A 16071-nucleotide genomic window follows, 5' to 3' on the forward strand; every position below is an offset into this window, starting at 1 on the left:
GTTCTTATGATGCGATAAATTTTCAGATCATTTGCGTACATCACCTTACACGATGTCAATTCGCTGCAAATGTCATTCACAAAGAGCACGAAGAGAAGAGGTCCAAGGTGACTCCCTTGAAGTACACCCGATGTGATGTCGAATGGGTCTGAAAGTACAGTTCCAAGTCGCACAGATGCACTGCGGTTTGTAAGGTACGAGAAGATCCAATTGGTCAGCCAGTCCGGAAATCCGATTCGCCTCAACTTTTCAACAGCTAGTTGATGAATGAGGAAGGCGGTCGAAGGCTTTGGAGAAAGCTGCATACACTGCATCAATTTGTTGTCGTTTCTCTAATTTATCAATCAGCGTTGACACATAGCTCATTAAGTTCGTCGTTGTTAAGCGCTTTCTAACAAACCCATGCTGATCTGTAGTGATGATGTGTTTTACGGCAGGGTAGAGAATATCTAACAGCATACTTTCAAAAACTTTTGGGAGGCAGCTCAGGATTGAAATTCCCCTGTAATTTATGACGTCATGGACGTTACCGGCTTTATGAATTGGTGTTATTAAAGCCTCTTTCCACTTGGCGGGAAAAATACTTTCACCGAGAGGGCGATTGAAAAGCATGGATATCGGTACAGCTAACGATGAAGAGCATTCCTTGACGGAACATGGTTGTATTCCGTCCGATCCTGGTCCCTTTGAACCGTCAACACCACGTAGATTGGTGTACACTTCGCGTTCGGTGAAAGATGTTACAGGCAAATTCAAGGAGAACGTCGGCAGACTACTCAGGTATGATTCAGACAAAGGTGGTGGGTTATTACTTAGCATACTTTGAAAGAAAGACGAGAATAGATTTGAAAATTCCGCAGGTGTCGTTGAGGTCCTGTCACGGTAGTTCACGTTTTCAGGAAAACCACGGGTGGATGTTTTGTTCCGCAAATAAGCCCAAAATTGCTTCGGCTCGTCCTTCATGTTACTCTCAAGTCGTGAAACGTATGATCGAAAACAAGATGCGTTCAATGATTGAAATTGTCGCTCTAAATCTCGCAAAAACGATTTATCATCTTCACCTCTTTTCCGGAAAAATCGTTTACGAGCCTTCCTTAACCGATTTCGCAGATTGCGCAGCTCATCGTTCCACCAGGGGCGTTTATTTGTGCAACGGCGCTTTCGCCTTCTCAGAGGCACGTGTTGTTGAAAAATTAAGTCCAATTCACGATAAAACCTGTCCACAGCCTCGTCGAGAGTACTGTATGCAGGTAAACGTTGGCAAATGTAAGATCATAAGGTTCAGCCAATCGTCCACTCTATCCCGTTATGAATACCTCCTCCAAAACCGCGTCATGAAAAAAGTGGAATCCATTCGTGTCTTGGGAGTGCTGTTTGATAGAAAGCTCAGCCTCTCGGATCACATCACCGCAACGACAGCGAAGGCATTCGTAACACTTAGTTTACTGATGCGAAATACCGCTGCTGACTTTAACAATTTCTAAGCGCTAAAATCTTTATATTGGAGTATGCTGTGCAAGCGTTGGCTCCACATCACAACGCCCAAATAAACCAGATAGAACGCGTACAACATTTTTTCGTGCTATTTAGGTTTCTTACAATAATATTTTATTGCGTCTATCACCTACGTTTCGAAGGTCTATGCCTTCAACTTCATGGTAAAAACACTAACAATACTATCTTTGTCAAGTTGGTTGTTCAATCCAACTTGACAAAGATAATATTGTTAGTGTTTTTTGCCCTGAAGATGAGGGCATAGACCTTCGCAACATAGGTGATAGACGCAATAAACTATTATTGTAAGAACCCTGTGACCAAACGCCATCTCTCCTTACTGAGTACTGGTAATGGCAGGGATTTCGTGAAGTCATGACATCTGAATGAAACAGTCAACTGCTTTTCGTTTTTGGCCATCATTACTGATTGACTAACACATACTACAGGCAGAGCCGTAGTGGAGTCTTCTGGTGCCCTTGGTCTCAGTTTGGCGCCCCCTTGCGGCATTTGTTAATTTTTTTTCAGATTCGAATTATGTAGGGTGATGAGCCTATTTGCGTCATGTTTCTATTATCACCCTACCCATTTGAAGCCGTTGCAACGCGTTGGTTAGAGCAGTGTCTGCCATCTTTGTTCAACGCATTAAGTCAAATGGTGGCGCAACAATAGGGGCACTCGATTCGAATTTTCATTGTGCTCAAACACGAGAATTTTACTGTTTTCAACGCATTTGTTTTATTGTATTGGTTCTTAACAACGAAGCAAAGCGGCTGATATCAATTTTTACGCATTCCACTGATTGTAAGGCAAGAAATTACCGAATTAGTGAGGCAGCTTGCTTAGTATGGTGAAAATAGGCTCATCACCCTATAACTTTTAAAAAAGCAGAAACTAATTTTCGGAAAATCGTTCAAAAACGACACTCACAGATTTGTTTATAATTCGAAATCAGATATTCGAAGGTGACGGACGGAGCAGTTTTTGAGGAGACTGTGAAATCAGGTGACGCTGGGTATTTGAAGGCACAAGGAATTCATTTTGCCTCTACCAAAAACAATACCAACCGTTATATTTATTTCCGTCGGTTGGAAACTTGTAAAAAACACCAAATGTGCCAAAGATTGTACCGAAGCACGTCCGTGTTTGACTGTCGCTCATTTCCTGCAATTTCCAGCCGCAAGTCATGAACTGAATATTCATGAAATCAGTTAACGCTAGGTATTTGAATACGACAGAGATAGAGAGAGATAGATAGATAGATAGATAGATAGATAGATAGAGAGAGGGCATCTATTCCCATTTATTTTGGAGTTGAGTTGAGACATGGGTTTGAAAAGGTAGCTTTTAATTTCTCTGTGAGGCAAATTTCAAAAAAAAACATTGAAAAAAAACTAAAAGCTGCCTTTCCAAAAGCTGCATTCCGATGTGCCATATTTGATGTCAAGAGCAGAATATTGAGTAGACTATTATTGGGAGCCGTGACCTGGTTTATGGCTTGTTGTATATTACAAGACTTGAATCACCAGTCCAGGCACCGTCATGACATTCCGGATTAACCGGAATAATATGTGTCAAATATTATCCAACCATCTTTTTGCGCATGCGGAAATTCGTTTATAATCCATTTCTGATAAAGGTTTTACGGACACTTCGAAGAAAATCGGTAGTATTCAGTTATACGTCAAATTAAAATCGTCGACCACATTTTGTAATTTCTGTTTATTCCTTCGTATTATTCCAATTTTCACTTTGCGCCGGGCGCACATTAATAATCTCTGACAAAAAAATGGATTTTGGACAAGATTCATCAAAGACTCCAATATTCCGTTTAAAATCAATCAAGTTGAACTCGATCAGACAATACTCGATCTTCTTTCAGATCAAAGATAATTCGCTAAGTATTCTAAAGATTTCGAAGGAACTGGCGCAGTATTGTTCAGTCGTGACAGATGTCTCGTAAGTGAATCCAGATAAGCTCAGAATCGTGATATTCTGGCTAAAGAAAGCAAATTACAGTCACAGGTTCGAGATTGTGATGCGTGGCCAAATATACTACCTCGAGGATGCTTTGACACACAACAGAAGCAAATAGCACTTTGTCTTAGCAATTTGAGATAAAACAAGGAGTCTCTAATGCTTTCAGGAACACCAAATAACTCATGTAACATTTCAACCAGATATTCAACTTTGCACAGACGACTTTATGGGACTTCTCACGGCTTCGAAGAGACTTCAATTCTCATGGTACGGAATGGGGTTTTTTCTCGATGACAATTGATCCAGCTTCCTCCACGATCATTGCTATAGCTTTAAGAAGCTGCTTTTTTGCCAATGACCACATATCTATGTATCTATGTAGTTGTATATCTATGAAGCTAGTTAGGTTTAGCTTCCAACTTATCTTGAACTAGGGTCATGGAAGGGTTTATTTCGACATTTTTACTACGCGTCGGTGGACTTTGAAATCACCGTCAAATAATACTTCAGAGCAACACTCTCAACTACAGAGAAATATTCTCAACTACAGAATTCTCGAATTTCAATTCTTTTTTTTCAGTTTGTCATCCTACCCTCTCCTATTCCTTCCATAAAAATCTATTTTCGTTCACCCTTCAAGAGAAATAAGAAAAAACGTGACCAATTTTACGCTCAAATAGAAACATGTCACTTGAATTCATCCTGATTCTGATATAGGTATTTTTTTCGTTTTTTGTGATCATATTTCTGCATGATTTGATTGGTAAGCATCGTAATAAAAATATTTAATACTTGATCAATGATTTTGAATTTCAAAACCCATTACATAATAAATTTCGCGCAAAATCGAAGTCTACACGCCTAGATCAGAGCTTAAAATTTAAAAACAAATCATTGTTCTTGTTGGAATTTTCATTAGTATTCAGAGTTGAAAGCCCATTTGAAAGCCGATTTAGATTCAATTAAACATGTATTGTTTTACCTGAACAAATAACAAGGATTTGAAAAAATCATTCCAATCATGCTCATGTAAAATGAATGCATGTGTGTCAACACATGATTTAAGACTGAGAAAAGAGAACCCCTCTATCAGTATCCACTGGACGTACGAACCATTTGTTGTACAGAAACCGAGATTCTAATATTAATTCATTCCGTAGGTTCTGTGTAACCAAAACAAATCCCTGCACAAGCGGTAAATTCACTCACTCAATTGGAAGTAAATAAATAATCTGTTTTGGGATCTGTACTAGCAAGTCCATTTCACTCTAACCATACACACACACAAATTCACATCGTACAAAACGGCCACTAAAGTAGGTACTGACCTTCCGGAGAACACGCTTCTCAGACAAATACGGAACAAGGTAAATCTTATACTGGTTCTGTGGTACACTTCCCAAGAAAAAAAAGAAACATCAGTTTCAACTGACGATGAATGAGTTGGATACGTGCCATGTTTATAGGAATTTATATACCTCACCGATATACGTATGGCTAATAAGAATTACGGTTGTCCGAAGAGATTGATACTAGACTGAGTAACTAATTTGTATTGCACTTATGAGGTAAATTAAGCGTGGAACAATTGTATAGTATATGTAATTAGTTTCTTAGATGATGTGATATGTATTTTTCATACCTTCAGAATATTGCTTGGTTTTTTCTAACTTTATTTATTTTCTTACCACCCACAGATCACTCACTCCCCTTGGATGCCCTGTATCATCTGCACAATCTCAACCACCCCTAGCCCCTTGAGAAGGGCGCCGACTTCCTATGGGCAAGTGTGCCTCCAAAGAGCCGGTTACTGGACTGAATGAATTTGGAAGCTCCCCGTATCTGGCCATCTGCAACGAAGATGACATCATCTACATCAATGTGGTAAGTGCGAAATGCCTAAAAGGAGAAATAATTTTCCAATCATTTGCTTACCACCCGGTGTGCGAGTGATTGCCGTCAACGATTTGATGATTGCCAATTCAGTGTAATGCCCGTGTGAAGTGGGTGTGGGAAAAAATACACTACACATACTCCAATAATTGGTTCATTATGAACAAAGAAAACCGCAAAAACCGAATCCCAGGTGGCTCACGGTCATCGATCAGCGGTGGTGGAATTTGAGCTCGCCACTGCCCATCGTGGATTGCAATGAAGATGAAAGAAAATTGAAAATTACTGCCCAACCAATTGACATGCAGACACCCACAACCAAGTTAATTCGAGGTCACACTCGTTGACCTACTGGCCCGTGTGGTCAGTGCATCAAATCTTCCTCGCCCTCTTCACAGATTTGTATGTATAGCTCTGCCTATGTTAAGTTTGGAATTCATTGGAAAATTGTGGTTTTATCGACAGTAATTGATAATTATATGCTATTATCAGATTACTTCAAGTGAATCGGCAGCCGCCACAGTATCGTCACACTGAAAGCTTCCATAAATTGCCGTTTGCACTCAAGCCGCAAAACCGTTTCACATCCACTTCATGCAATGGCGGGCTAATTTAACGAAACAATCGACCATGGTCAGATATAATCTCACAAACCAAGTCAAAAAAAATCCACGATCTCCGATTGCTTTCCACCGTCGATTTTAAAAAAAAATGAGAAAGGTTGCAAACGGAATGAAGTAAAACGAATTATTGGCGAAAATTGATACTTCGGTGCTTCATAGCGTAAAGCCCCACTTTCATGGTGGCACAACAGCGGACAGGCCTCCTTAGATTACAGAATAAATTATGAATGTACATTGAGGAATGACGCGACTGACGAAGATCATCTTACCTTGGCTTTTTTATGAAAAAAAAAGTTTAGCGACTAAGTGCTGTAGACTTTTCCGCCGTCTAGTTACGAAATTATTACACGTCACATCAACTAGTAGCTCCATCTTGCTTGTTGCAACCTAAAAACGTAAATTTCTCGATTAAAAGTTCCGCTATTGCGAAAAAAGCTTCCCCTCTTTTCGCTTACTTACCCCACTCACTTTCGACAACGAGAGGGCAACACCGGCCAGAACTTTTCGAACAAATTTTCCTTTCATCCTTGGGAAAATCTTCACGCTCTCGAACGCATACAGCGCATGCGCCAATATTCAAAACATACATTCCAGTGTAATGCATGCAGCCACAGAACCCCATCCAGGATCCCCACGTGGACGGGCGAATGGCAGCAAGCTTAACCATAATCAACCCAAAATACGACCCTGCTGACAAAATACAGTAGCAGGCTGCTTTTCCAGGATCAATGCTACCAACACTGACAGGAGAAGGCAGCAAAAAAAAACACAGACGGCTTGCGAAAATTGATAGTCCTGCAGCAGCAATTGTGTGACAAGTCTCGTGCGTGTGTGATTAAAAGGAGCTGAAAAGAGGAAAATTTTTGCTGCTAGTGAAAATTCTAATCGAATTGGCTCATTTCTATTGAAAAGCAGTTAAATAGTGTATCATTTGGTTGAAATTAATCATCACGTGAGGCAATTCGGATTCTTAAAGCATTTCGTGTAGTGGAAAACAGTCCTCTCCGTAATTCCCATTTGACCGTGGAAAAAGTGTTTTTATCCTTGGAAGAAAAACCATACCCAGTAGAGAGAAAAAACGAAATCGTCTAGTGACAATTAACTAATCCCAAGTGAAAAAGTACAGTTATATGTATAAGATTACACTGCATCGTATTTCCGCAAAATCAGGGGGCATCCATCGCTAGACCCCACGAAGCCCAATTCGAAAGCTATGGATGAATGCCAAAATGAGATTGATTTTGAGGAACTAGAGAAATTGTGCAGCTCCGTCAGTGACGACGCAGATACTTGTAGTATGGTAGGTAGCTGCTTCTTCCTCATGGGCTGGGCATGTATGTGTGTGTGTGTCTGTATAAGATTTTCATCAATTTTCCTGCAAGTAGTAATGGGTTCAGACACAAGAAACCGGGCGGCACCGAGGGTGATATAGATCTATATTTATCGCGAAAAATATCAAAATGCCACCATCAGCAATTACCGAAGTTTGATCAATGTATTATTGGTTTGAGTTTTTGGTGCTTACTTCACGATATACACGCACATTTGCCAACAAAGATGGACGGTATTGCGAATAAATGTGAAAGTTTTGGTAACCTAATTGTATCTGGAAGTTATATTTTTCACACATCTGTAAAACCTTCGCCTTAATTTCTTCGAAAGAATGACCCGTAACGCGTTAACTTCGATAAAATAAAAATTTCCTGAGGGCTGATCGTGAAATTTTCAGGCTGAGAACGTCGATTAAATGTGAATAAATCACATTATTTTGAAATTTCTTGAATCGCAGATGCATAGAAAAATGAGTTGAATGATATAATCTCAAAATAAAATTAAATAAGCGTTTTGAAATTTAAATCCAAATAGGAGATATGATTCATAAAAACAATTTTCTGCAATCTATTCAACAAATCGACCTTATTATTTTATTCTTTTAAACAAAACTTCCACAACACTAAATCATATTCTCAATCATCGCATCGCTTGCTTAAAGTGTATCCTGACTAAATAACTACCCACCCCCTAATCAGTGGAACCTATGGAAGTGTCAACGAGTCGGGGCATTCCGTTAAGTAAGTACCACATCAAAACTTCCTTTCTAATAGCCCAACTTACGGTAAACATAGTCGTGGCCCGCAATTATGGCTCTCAGACCAAGTTCTCGCCTGGACTGGACGGGGACAGTTATTATTCCAAACATTGTACCTCAAGTAGGCTATGTGGGAATGAGAGTCATCAGTCTGCAAGCTACGAAGTATATAGTGATTACGCAACGCAACGCATTGCTATAGTCTATTTCTCAGAAAGGACACTTTAGGACACATTAATGTTAGTGTCATTGTTGCCAACATCTGGGAAATATACATATAAAAATATCGTTCTTCGCATTCAATTTATTTATTTCAAGTCGTCAATCAGATGTACTTTAAAATGCTGCCTAAGTTTTTTTTCGATAGATAGTGATATGTTAGCTGAATAATTAAAAAAATAAAATCCAGATTCCTACACTAAAAAATGGCCCAGTCCCTGATTCATAGTTCAGATCCTTAAGATCAGCTTCACTGGATCCGAATTTTCAGATCTGCGTCGCAAGTTTAGAAACTTGAAATACTGCTGAAGATTTCGAGACCCTTGAATCTGATATATTCATTGCACTTTGCCAGGCCAATGTCTTTAAATTCAGATTGTTGGACTCAAGAGCAAATAATCACTACGCCGTTACCCGCAAAGCAACCGATCGAATCTGTAGTCTTACCAAGGACTGTGAAACTATGTAAACTTTTCGAAATACCTCTTAATGCTAACTATTCGTAATAAGAAACGATCTTTAATAATCTTCACATGGATCCAAAGATGGACAAATCTCGCATCTCTCGTTAACAAAATAGAATCGGTAGTTTCGCGGTATAACATGCAGTACATCGTCGATCGTAGAATCGCTAAAATGAGTATCCCCTTGTATACGAATAGTCGATGATACTAGAGGTACGACTACACGACCTGGCATGTCAACATACGGGAATGTGGAGTTAGCTAAGACAGATACTTGCAGAAACATCTTCCCAGGTGTTCCCGATGGCGTTCGAGAGGTGAGAATTCGCCCGTTGAAACCATTATCTTCCTATCTGACCACTCAACAACGCAAATCAAAACTAAACGATGTTGTTACGTATCGTCAGACAACGCTAGTTACGCACCAAGGTCAGATCCTTACGTGCCAATCCTGTGATCAATTGCTACATCACAGTCCAATTCTAACAGCAGATGTTAAATGACAAATGGTGTCTTAACCAATAACCAGTAGTTAAGAAGTAACGAATGCTTATTTGCCGTGTGGTATCCGGCGAGCTGAAATCACTCGAAATATTTCAGCAAAAGAAGTGTCCCACTGAGTTTCTGTTCCCAGTGGCTGTGGTCCACTAGAACGTCGAAAACAGTCCATTATCTTTTTCCAGACAAAATCAGCCTAGAGACCGCGTAGCATCCGGCGAATTGAAGTATCTCAGCCAAGCATTGATCCGCTGGGATCCTGCTCCCATGTAGTAAGAGGCGACTGAAAACGGGGGTCCTCAAGTCAAAGAGTTTCTCTTTGCCGAGGACCGAATGGTTGACAGGACAAAAATATGCCAGTCACTCACGGAGTATCATGGGCAGAGTTAAAAATAATCGAAACTCTTTTTTGACGGCTGAAAATGAACCTGATGCGATTCGCGGTGAATAAAAAAATATTCATACAAATATCCATGTTATTCATTCAGTTGAATATCGTACAATACATTCATTTCACTAATGCTGTTTTCGGTTTTAGAATCGAGTCGCCCTAGGTTCGCAATGTTTACAGTTTCCATACAAAAGTGACAGCTCCGAGCGAACCTAGAGCAACTCTGATCTAAAAACGAAATCAGCATAAATATCTAGGAAAATGTACCAGGGCCTACTTTGATGCGTTTGATTCGTTGATGCACGGTCGCTTCGTGTAATAATCTGAGACGAAGGAAAATTTGCATGGATGAATGGGCGGTTTGTTCGCTTGACGATTTCAACTGCGTCACTGAATATTGAAAATTAATGCGGCTGAATATGATCAATTTTCATTCAATGAATTTGAATATTTTTAACTCTGATCGTGGGTTTTTCCCATGCTGTGGCACGCGAATCCATCTCGGCGTCCGCTATAAGCGATTATAAGCCAATATGTTTGGTTTCTTCTAGTTGCTCTACCTAGTATGGTTGTTTCTGTTGTTGTTTCTAGTATGGTTAGAATAACACGAATAATTTTTAAGCACAAGCTTACAGCTATGAATCTATCCTGCCTTGCGTAGGCAGAAAAAGCTTCCATTGCGTTGGTTCAAGAACCGTATTTCCACAAAGGAAACTTCTATGTCGGAAAGCTAGTTAACTCCGCTTTCGTAGCTTTCAACCAAAAGGGCATGATAAATCCACGTAAAATGCCTCGTGCTTGTATACTTGCGAATAGTGCTATTGACGCATGTCTTATATTCAACCTCACAACTCGCGATATTTGTCCTGTCACGGTCAAAAACTGTTTATAGCATGCAAGAAATACGTCTATTTTCGGCGTATTTGCCGCACAATGAACCATCATCTTCTGATTATTTAAAAAGGATCGTATCAGCCTGTGACAGAAATGGGTTTCCACTCCTAATCGGCAGTGGTGCAAATGCCCACCACATAATTTGAGGTAGCTTGGATATCGGATTGAGAAGCACCGAATTGATGGATACGTAAGTAATACAATTCTGGACATACTAAATGTAGGAAATCGCCCAACATTTGCACTAGCTGGCAGAGAAGAAGTGTTAGATGTAACTTTCTGCTATGACGGTATTACGCATGACATGGCAAACTGGTTCGTATCCATCAAACTCTCACCGTCGTCATCTGATTATAATTCTTTGATCACTTAAACGTCGTGCTAGATATCGTCGCTTATCGTAATCCAAAATCTACAAACTGAGATCTCTTCGGAGAGGGCTTGTCGATTTGGTTTCAAAGGTATTTTCCAACGATAAAATCTTCAAGTGACTTGGATCAGGTCGTGGATAAAACAAACTCACTCATAAGAGCAGCATATTAAGAGGCTTATCCGCTTCGAGTTATGCGTGCTTCTAGAGGAAGATTTTAGTGGAATACCGAACTTGTTCCACTCATAAAGTTATGTAGAAGAAGTTGGAATCACAGGTTCAGGGACGGGTTGGAGACACTTAAATAGACTCGCAAAGCATACAAAAATGTCATTCGATCCTCTGAGCGAAGCCTCTGCACAAATGTCTCAAGTTTCAACGAGACTAGCAGGTTAAATATGTTGTTTTCGAAATCGAAAGACTTTCATGTCAGTTCGATTAGAACTGCTAATGGTGAATACTGGTCTGATGAAGATGTTGTACTCAACTGTCTTTTTGACACACTTTCCAGGCTGTACGGAGCCATCATCGAAGACTGCCCCTGAGCTCTTCCTGATCTGATTCCTGGGCATTTGCTCGCGTTATTGTGACAACCAAATCGATCAAATGGGTGATTGAAAGTTTTGTTCCATATAAGTCTCTGGGAAAGAATTTAACCACTCCAGTTCTACTACAAAAAGGATATGAACACTTCAAGCATGTTTTGAAAAAGGTTCTTACTTGTAGTCTTGCAATAGGATACATTACATTAAATAGCGTTGCGAGAAATAACTGTCAAATTCAGTCCAAAAGGTGGCCGCGTCACTTTTGAGGAAGCATTCGACCACTACATTCGGGATGTTAGCTTGGGCTGCATGCAATACAACATGCATATCAGCAGGAGAACTCTACTACCATCCTGTTACACAACATTCTACAACATTGAAAATGCTTTTTCACAAAAAAGCAATCAAGTTTAGGAGTTTTTATCGATATTGAAGGTGCTTTTGATAACGTTTCTTTCGAATCCTTTTTGGAAGCAGCACGAGGTCATAGCGTACCTTCATATATCACGAACTGGGTACACGCAATGCTTAGCAACCGACATATGTGCTCATCGTTAGGACAAGTGGAGAAAAGAAAACTGAGTGTCTGCGGATGTCCTCACGGTGGTGTGCTGTCACCTCTATGGAACCTTGTCGCCGATGGCTTGTTGCGGAAACTTAATGATCTTGGGCCTACGGCATATGGTTTCACCGATAATTATCATATAATGATCACCGGTATTTGTAATCGAGCTTCTTCTCGTCTTGAATCGTCTTTCAATAGGGAACCCCGCAGATTCCCATCGCTGCTCCTGAAACGGTACATCGACGTTCTGGCGACTCTGCTTCTTCAAATCATTCGAGCATCTCTTGCCAGTGGTATCTTACCATCTGGAAATCCGTGCACATATGTCCTGTTCATTAAAGGGAAATAAACAAGGCATCCATAACTATAGTGAAATAAATTCATTGAACATTGTCTCGAGCTGGTGATTTTGGAACCATTTCAGGCCCAATGCAAACTGCACCTAATCGACTATCAACATGGCTTCACGTCTAGATGTTGAACATCGAATAACCAGCCGTATCTAACATCCTACATATCAGAGAGTATGGAGCGTTACGCTCAAACTGATATATTTTACACCGACCTATCTGCTGCTTCTGGTAGAGTGCACCACAATTGGTCGGTGTTAAATCAGACCGGGCTAAGTCGCAAAACATAAAAATATGAGATAAGAGAGATCTACATTCGACTTTTGCCAGTTTTGAAATATGTAACCATAAACAAGAATTACAAAAAATAATTTCCAATTATAACGTAGAGGATGCTGCGATTCAAACTTTAAGCCCGTTTTTCACGAAATCAATATTTTGTCACTTAATCCGGTCTGACTAAACACCGACCAATTGATCAATCGCTAAACAGAAATTAGGAATAAACTGTAGTTGTTGCAGTTGTTTCGATCCTAGCTTACAGATCCAAAGATAATGGTTGGAGATTTCCAGGCACCCACATTTACTTCTACGTCAGGAGCAGCTCAGGGAAGCTACTTGGGACCGTTGAAGTTTCTGCTTTACTTCAATAACATATGTTTAGTAATGAAGACTCATCTCCAGTCTATCGCAAATGATCTCAATAGATGTAGTCTAAACCGCTAAATTGAGGATTGCAGAATTATTCAATAACATAAAACTTTCACTGTTTATGGTGTAACAAGAACAACGTGTGTGTAAATCCGAAGAAATACTCGAAGATCGAATACTCACGAAAGACTTTCTGGCTGCACTCTACTCCCAAAAAAAATTGACAGCCAACAACCTTGGAAGAAACTCGCCAGCTACATTCGAGCGTGATGTACGAGGAGGGGAGATTCCCCTTCAACTGTCCTAGGTTTGAACTCGTCTGATATGATCACCCTATATACCAGTTTGCTCTGATAACTAAATTATAGTTTCAAGTATTAACACAATAACACGAATGCAATGCAACAATAATTTGTGTTGGGAAACAGGGCCGTAGTATGGTCTTCTCGCGCCCTTGGCGGAATATCAGTTTTGCGCCCCTTTAGTATTTACTTTGGCTTTTTTCAGTTCGACTTTCAATCAATGTTTTTACCTGGAAATTGCACACTCATCTTGACTTAGTTTACGTAGTCTATAAAGCAGATCCAGATTTCTGCGCTCTCCTAAGGCCAATACCTAAAGGCCTGCTTTATAAAAAGTATGTATGTATGACTATGTATGACATACGTAAAAAAATACAGAAACGTATTTTCAGAAAATCTTTCAAATGCGACGCAGAAAATCGAAATTGGGGGTCAAGCTGAACACTATAGTTTTGTGAATTTTAAAATGTAAACTCGGTGCAGATTTGTTTGTAACATCATTCGATGTGAGGTGTTTGATGGTAACAGACGTAGAAATTTTTCGAGAGTCTTTGTGAAATCAGTTGACGCTTATACGGAGGATTTCCTCCGGGAGACTGTAAACGTAGATCGGATTGCTGAGTAGACGATTTATTATGAAATTCAACTCGCTTACATCATACGAATGATATAAGAAGAATTTATTTGAATATTTTTTCCATCATCAACCATTATGCTTATTTCCAATAGACTTGTAAAAATATTAAAAACCCGATATCCAAAAGATCCTTCGGAAGTTCATTGATGTTTGGCTGTCGTTTATGTAAATTTCAGCCAGAAACCTAGAACTGTGTATTCGTGAAATCAGTTGACGCGACGGAGGGAACATCTATTCAAGAGACTGTATATTAGTGTCAATGGCGCTTATGGGTAAAAAGTAAACATCAAATTTAATAACCTAACACACCTCAAAAGCATTAGTACCTCGTAAAAAAGTTTTTATGCAGAATTTGAGCTCAATTTAACATGGAGTCGCGCGATATGGTCAAGGTGCAAAAATGTTCGCCCATGAAAAAACGCAAAGTGACTGTAGGATCCCTTTGAATATTCAAAAATAGAATTCGTATTTTGTATGCCAAATGTCTTAGAATGTCACAAAATGCCAAGATCTAGTGTCATCTTGAAAGAAATTATTCTTTGAAGATAGTCTTTATGGGACTTGGAAAATGTTGGAGTTGAGTTAAAACTTGGGCTAGGAAAGCAACCTTTTTTAATGTCATGTTTATGAAATGCTTGAAACGTTGGATATTGTGACATCTCGTAATAAAAATATTTTGAAAAAATTGAAATTTAAAAAAAATAATGGAAAGCTTTTTCGAATTGACATCAGATCTCAACATTTCATGCACTTCAAGGGCATTTGGCACATCAAATAATTAAAAGCAGCATTTCCAACTCAAGTCTCATTTGAACTAAAAAGAAATTCATATCCTAGAAAAGCATTTTTTTTTAGATTTAACCAGAGTCAACGTTTATAACAGTTTTTTCCGATTGAGTTCAAATTTTGCATTATTTTTTTTCGAGGTGTCAATACTTTTGCGGTGCGTCCGGTTTGAAAATTCAGGATGACCATATTAGTGCTCTACCGTATATCAAGACCAGTGTTCTGAAGATAAAATTTTAGGAGCTATGACCTGGCTGATGAATTGTTGATTACGGGACATATCATTACCACTCCAAGAACCGTCCCGACATGCTGCTTATGTCCCACGCAGTTGAGTAAATCAAAAATGATTTTATGATCTATTGCTGATTCAGATTTTTAGACAATCTGCGAGCTAGTTGCTATGAAAATTGGTTGAATCCAGTCGTACATCGAGTGAAGATTTGCGAAGCTAAAATGGATGTCAAACAAAATTCGTCAATAAAGACTCCGACTTCCCGTTTAAAATGAAACACATTCATCTTGGTCAGACCATATCCGAACTTATTTTGGATAAACCCGCTAAGTATTCTGAAGACAAATATCTCGTATGTTCGCCCAGATATGCTCAGAATTGAGATTTTGTCTAAAGCAAGCAAATGATTTTACTGACGACAAGAACTACCGCGTTTACATGCCCGCTCACAAAGTTAAGATAGATGGTGTAGTCACAAATTCGAATTTGTCATGTGTGGATCTACTGAAGCACAGGATTAGCTACTTCAAGGACCTCTTGCTCCAGTAAACGAAGATTTTGAATGACAATCGCACGGGAAGGGAAAGAATAATGTGCCCCTTCAAACTGACCTTTGGCGCGACTGCTTTGCATTTAATTAACGGGTGTTAAATAAAAATGAGATGTTTTTCAGTCGTGTAGCTAACAAAAAAACTGTCATCGATATCAGTATTTTTTATTAAAATTAATGTTTATTCTTCATAAAAACGTCAATGAGTGTTGAAGAAGGGGGCCTGGTCAGCCATATGACGCAACTTAGTGACGATGCTCTCACAAGAGCGCTGGTCGGAACTGACGTCCATCTCCGGATACAATTCTGGATCCTGGTAGTCAACTGCTCCGTATCCTTGACCCACAAATTTGTTTTTGTACACTAGGGTACTGAGAGAGCCGAAAAAATCCTCAATGGGACGGCACTGGGGCAAGTTGGTCGGGTTCCTTTCGTGCGGCGCGTATGGTATCTTTTTCTGCTCAGGATATTCCAGCGTCTTCTTGGCGTAATGGGAAGACGCCTTGTCCGCCCAGAAGACATACTCTTATCCGCA

General features: G+C 39.6%; 1 protein-coding gene across 7 annotated transcripts in view; it reads left to right on the forward strand.

The window, feature by feature from the left end:
* LOC131693044 (probable serine/threonine-protein kinase nek3) overlaps nucleotides 1–16071 on the forward strand; it is a 293881-nt gene that overhangs the window by 165210 nt on the left and 112600 nt on the right. For 6 of the 7 annotated variants that reach the window (XM_058980523.1, XM_058980521.1, XM_058980522.1 and 3 more), the window contains exon 3: nucleotides 5172–5358. In XM_058980523.1, coding sequence (XP_058836506.1) covers nucleotides 5254–5358 — 105 coding nt within the window. In that variant the 5' untranslated portion in view covers nucleotides 5172–5253. Of the gene's footprint in view, nucleotides 1–5171; nucleotides 5359–6747; nucleotides 7291–16071 lie in introns of those variants that run through there. The other variant, XM_058980518.1, reaches the window with a different exon arrangement.

The sequence above is a fragment of the Topomyia yanbarensis genome, chromosome 3, assembly GCF_030247195.1.
Source record: "Topomyia yanbarensis strain Yona2022 chromosome 3, ASM3024719v1, whole genome shotgun sequence".
Taxonomy (NCBI): domain Eukaryota; kingdom Metazoa; phylum Arthropoda; class Insecta; order Diptera; family Culicidae; genus Topomyia; species Topomyia yanbarensis.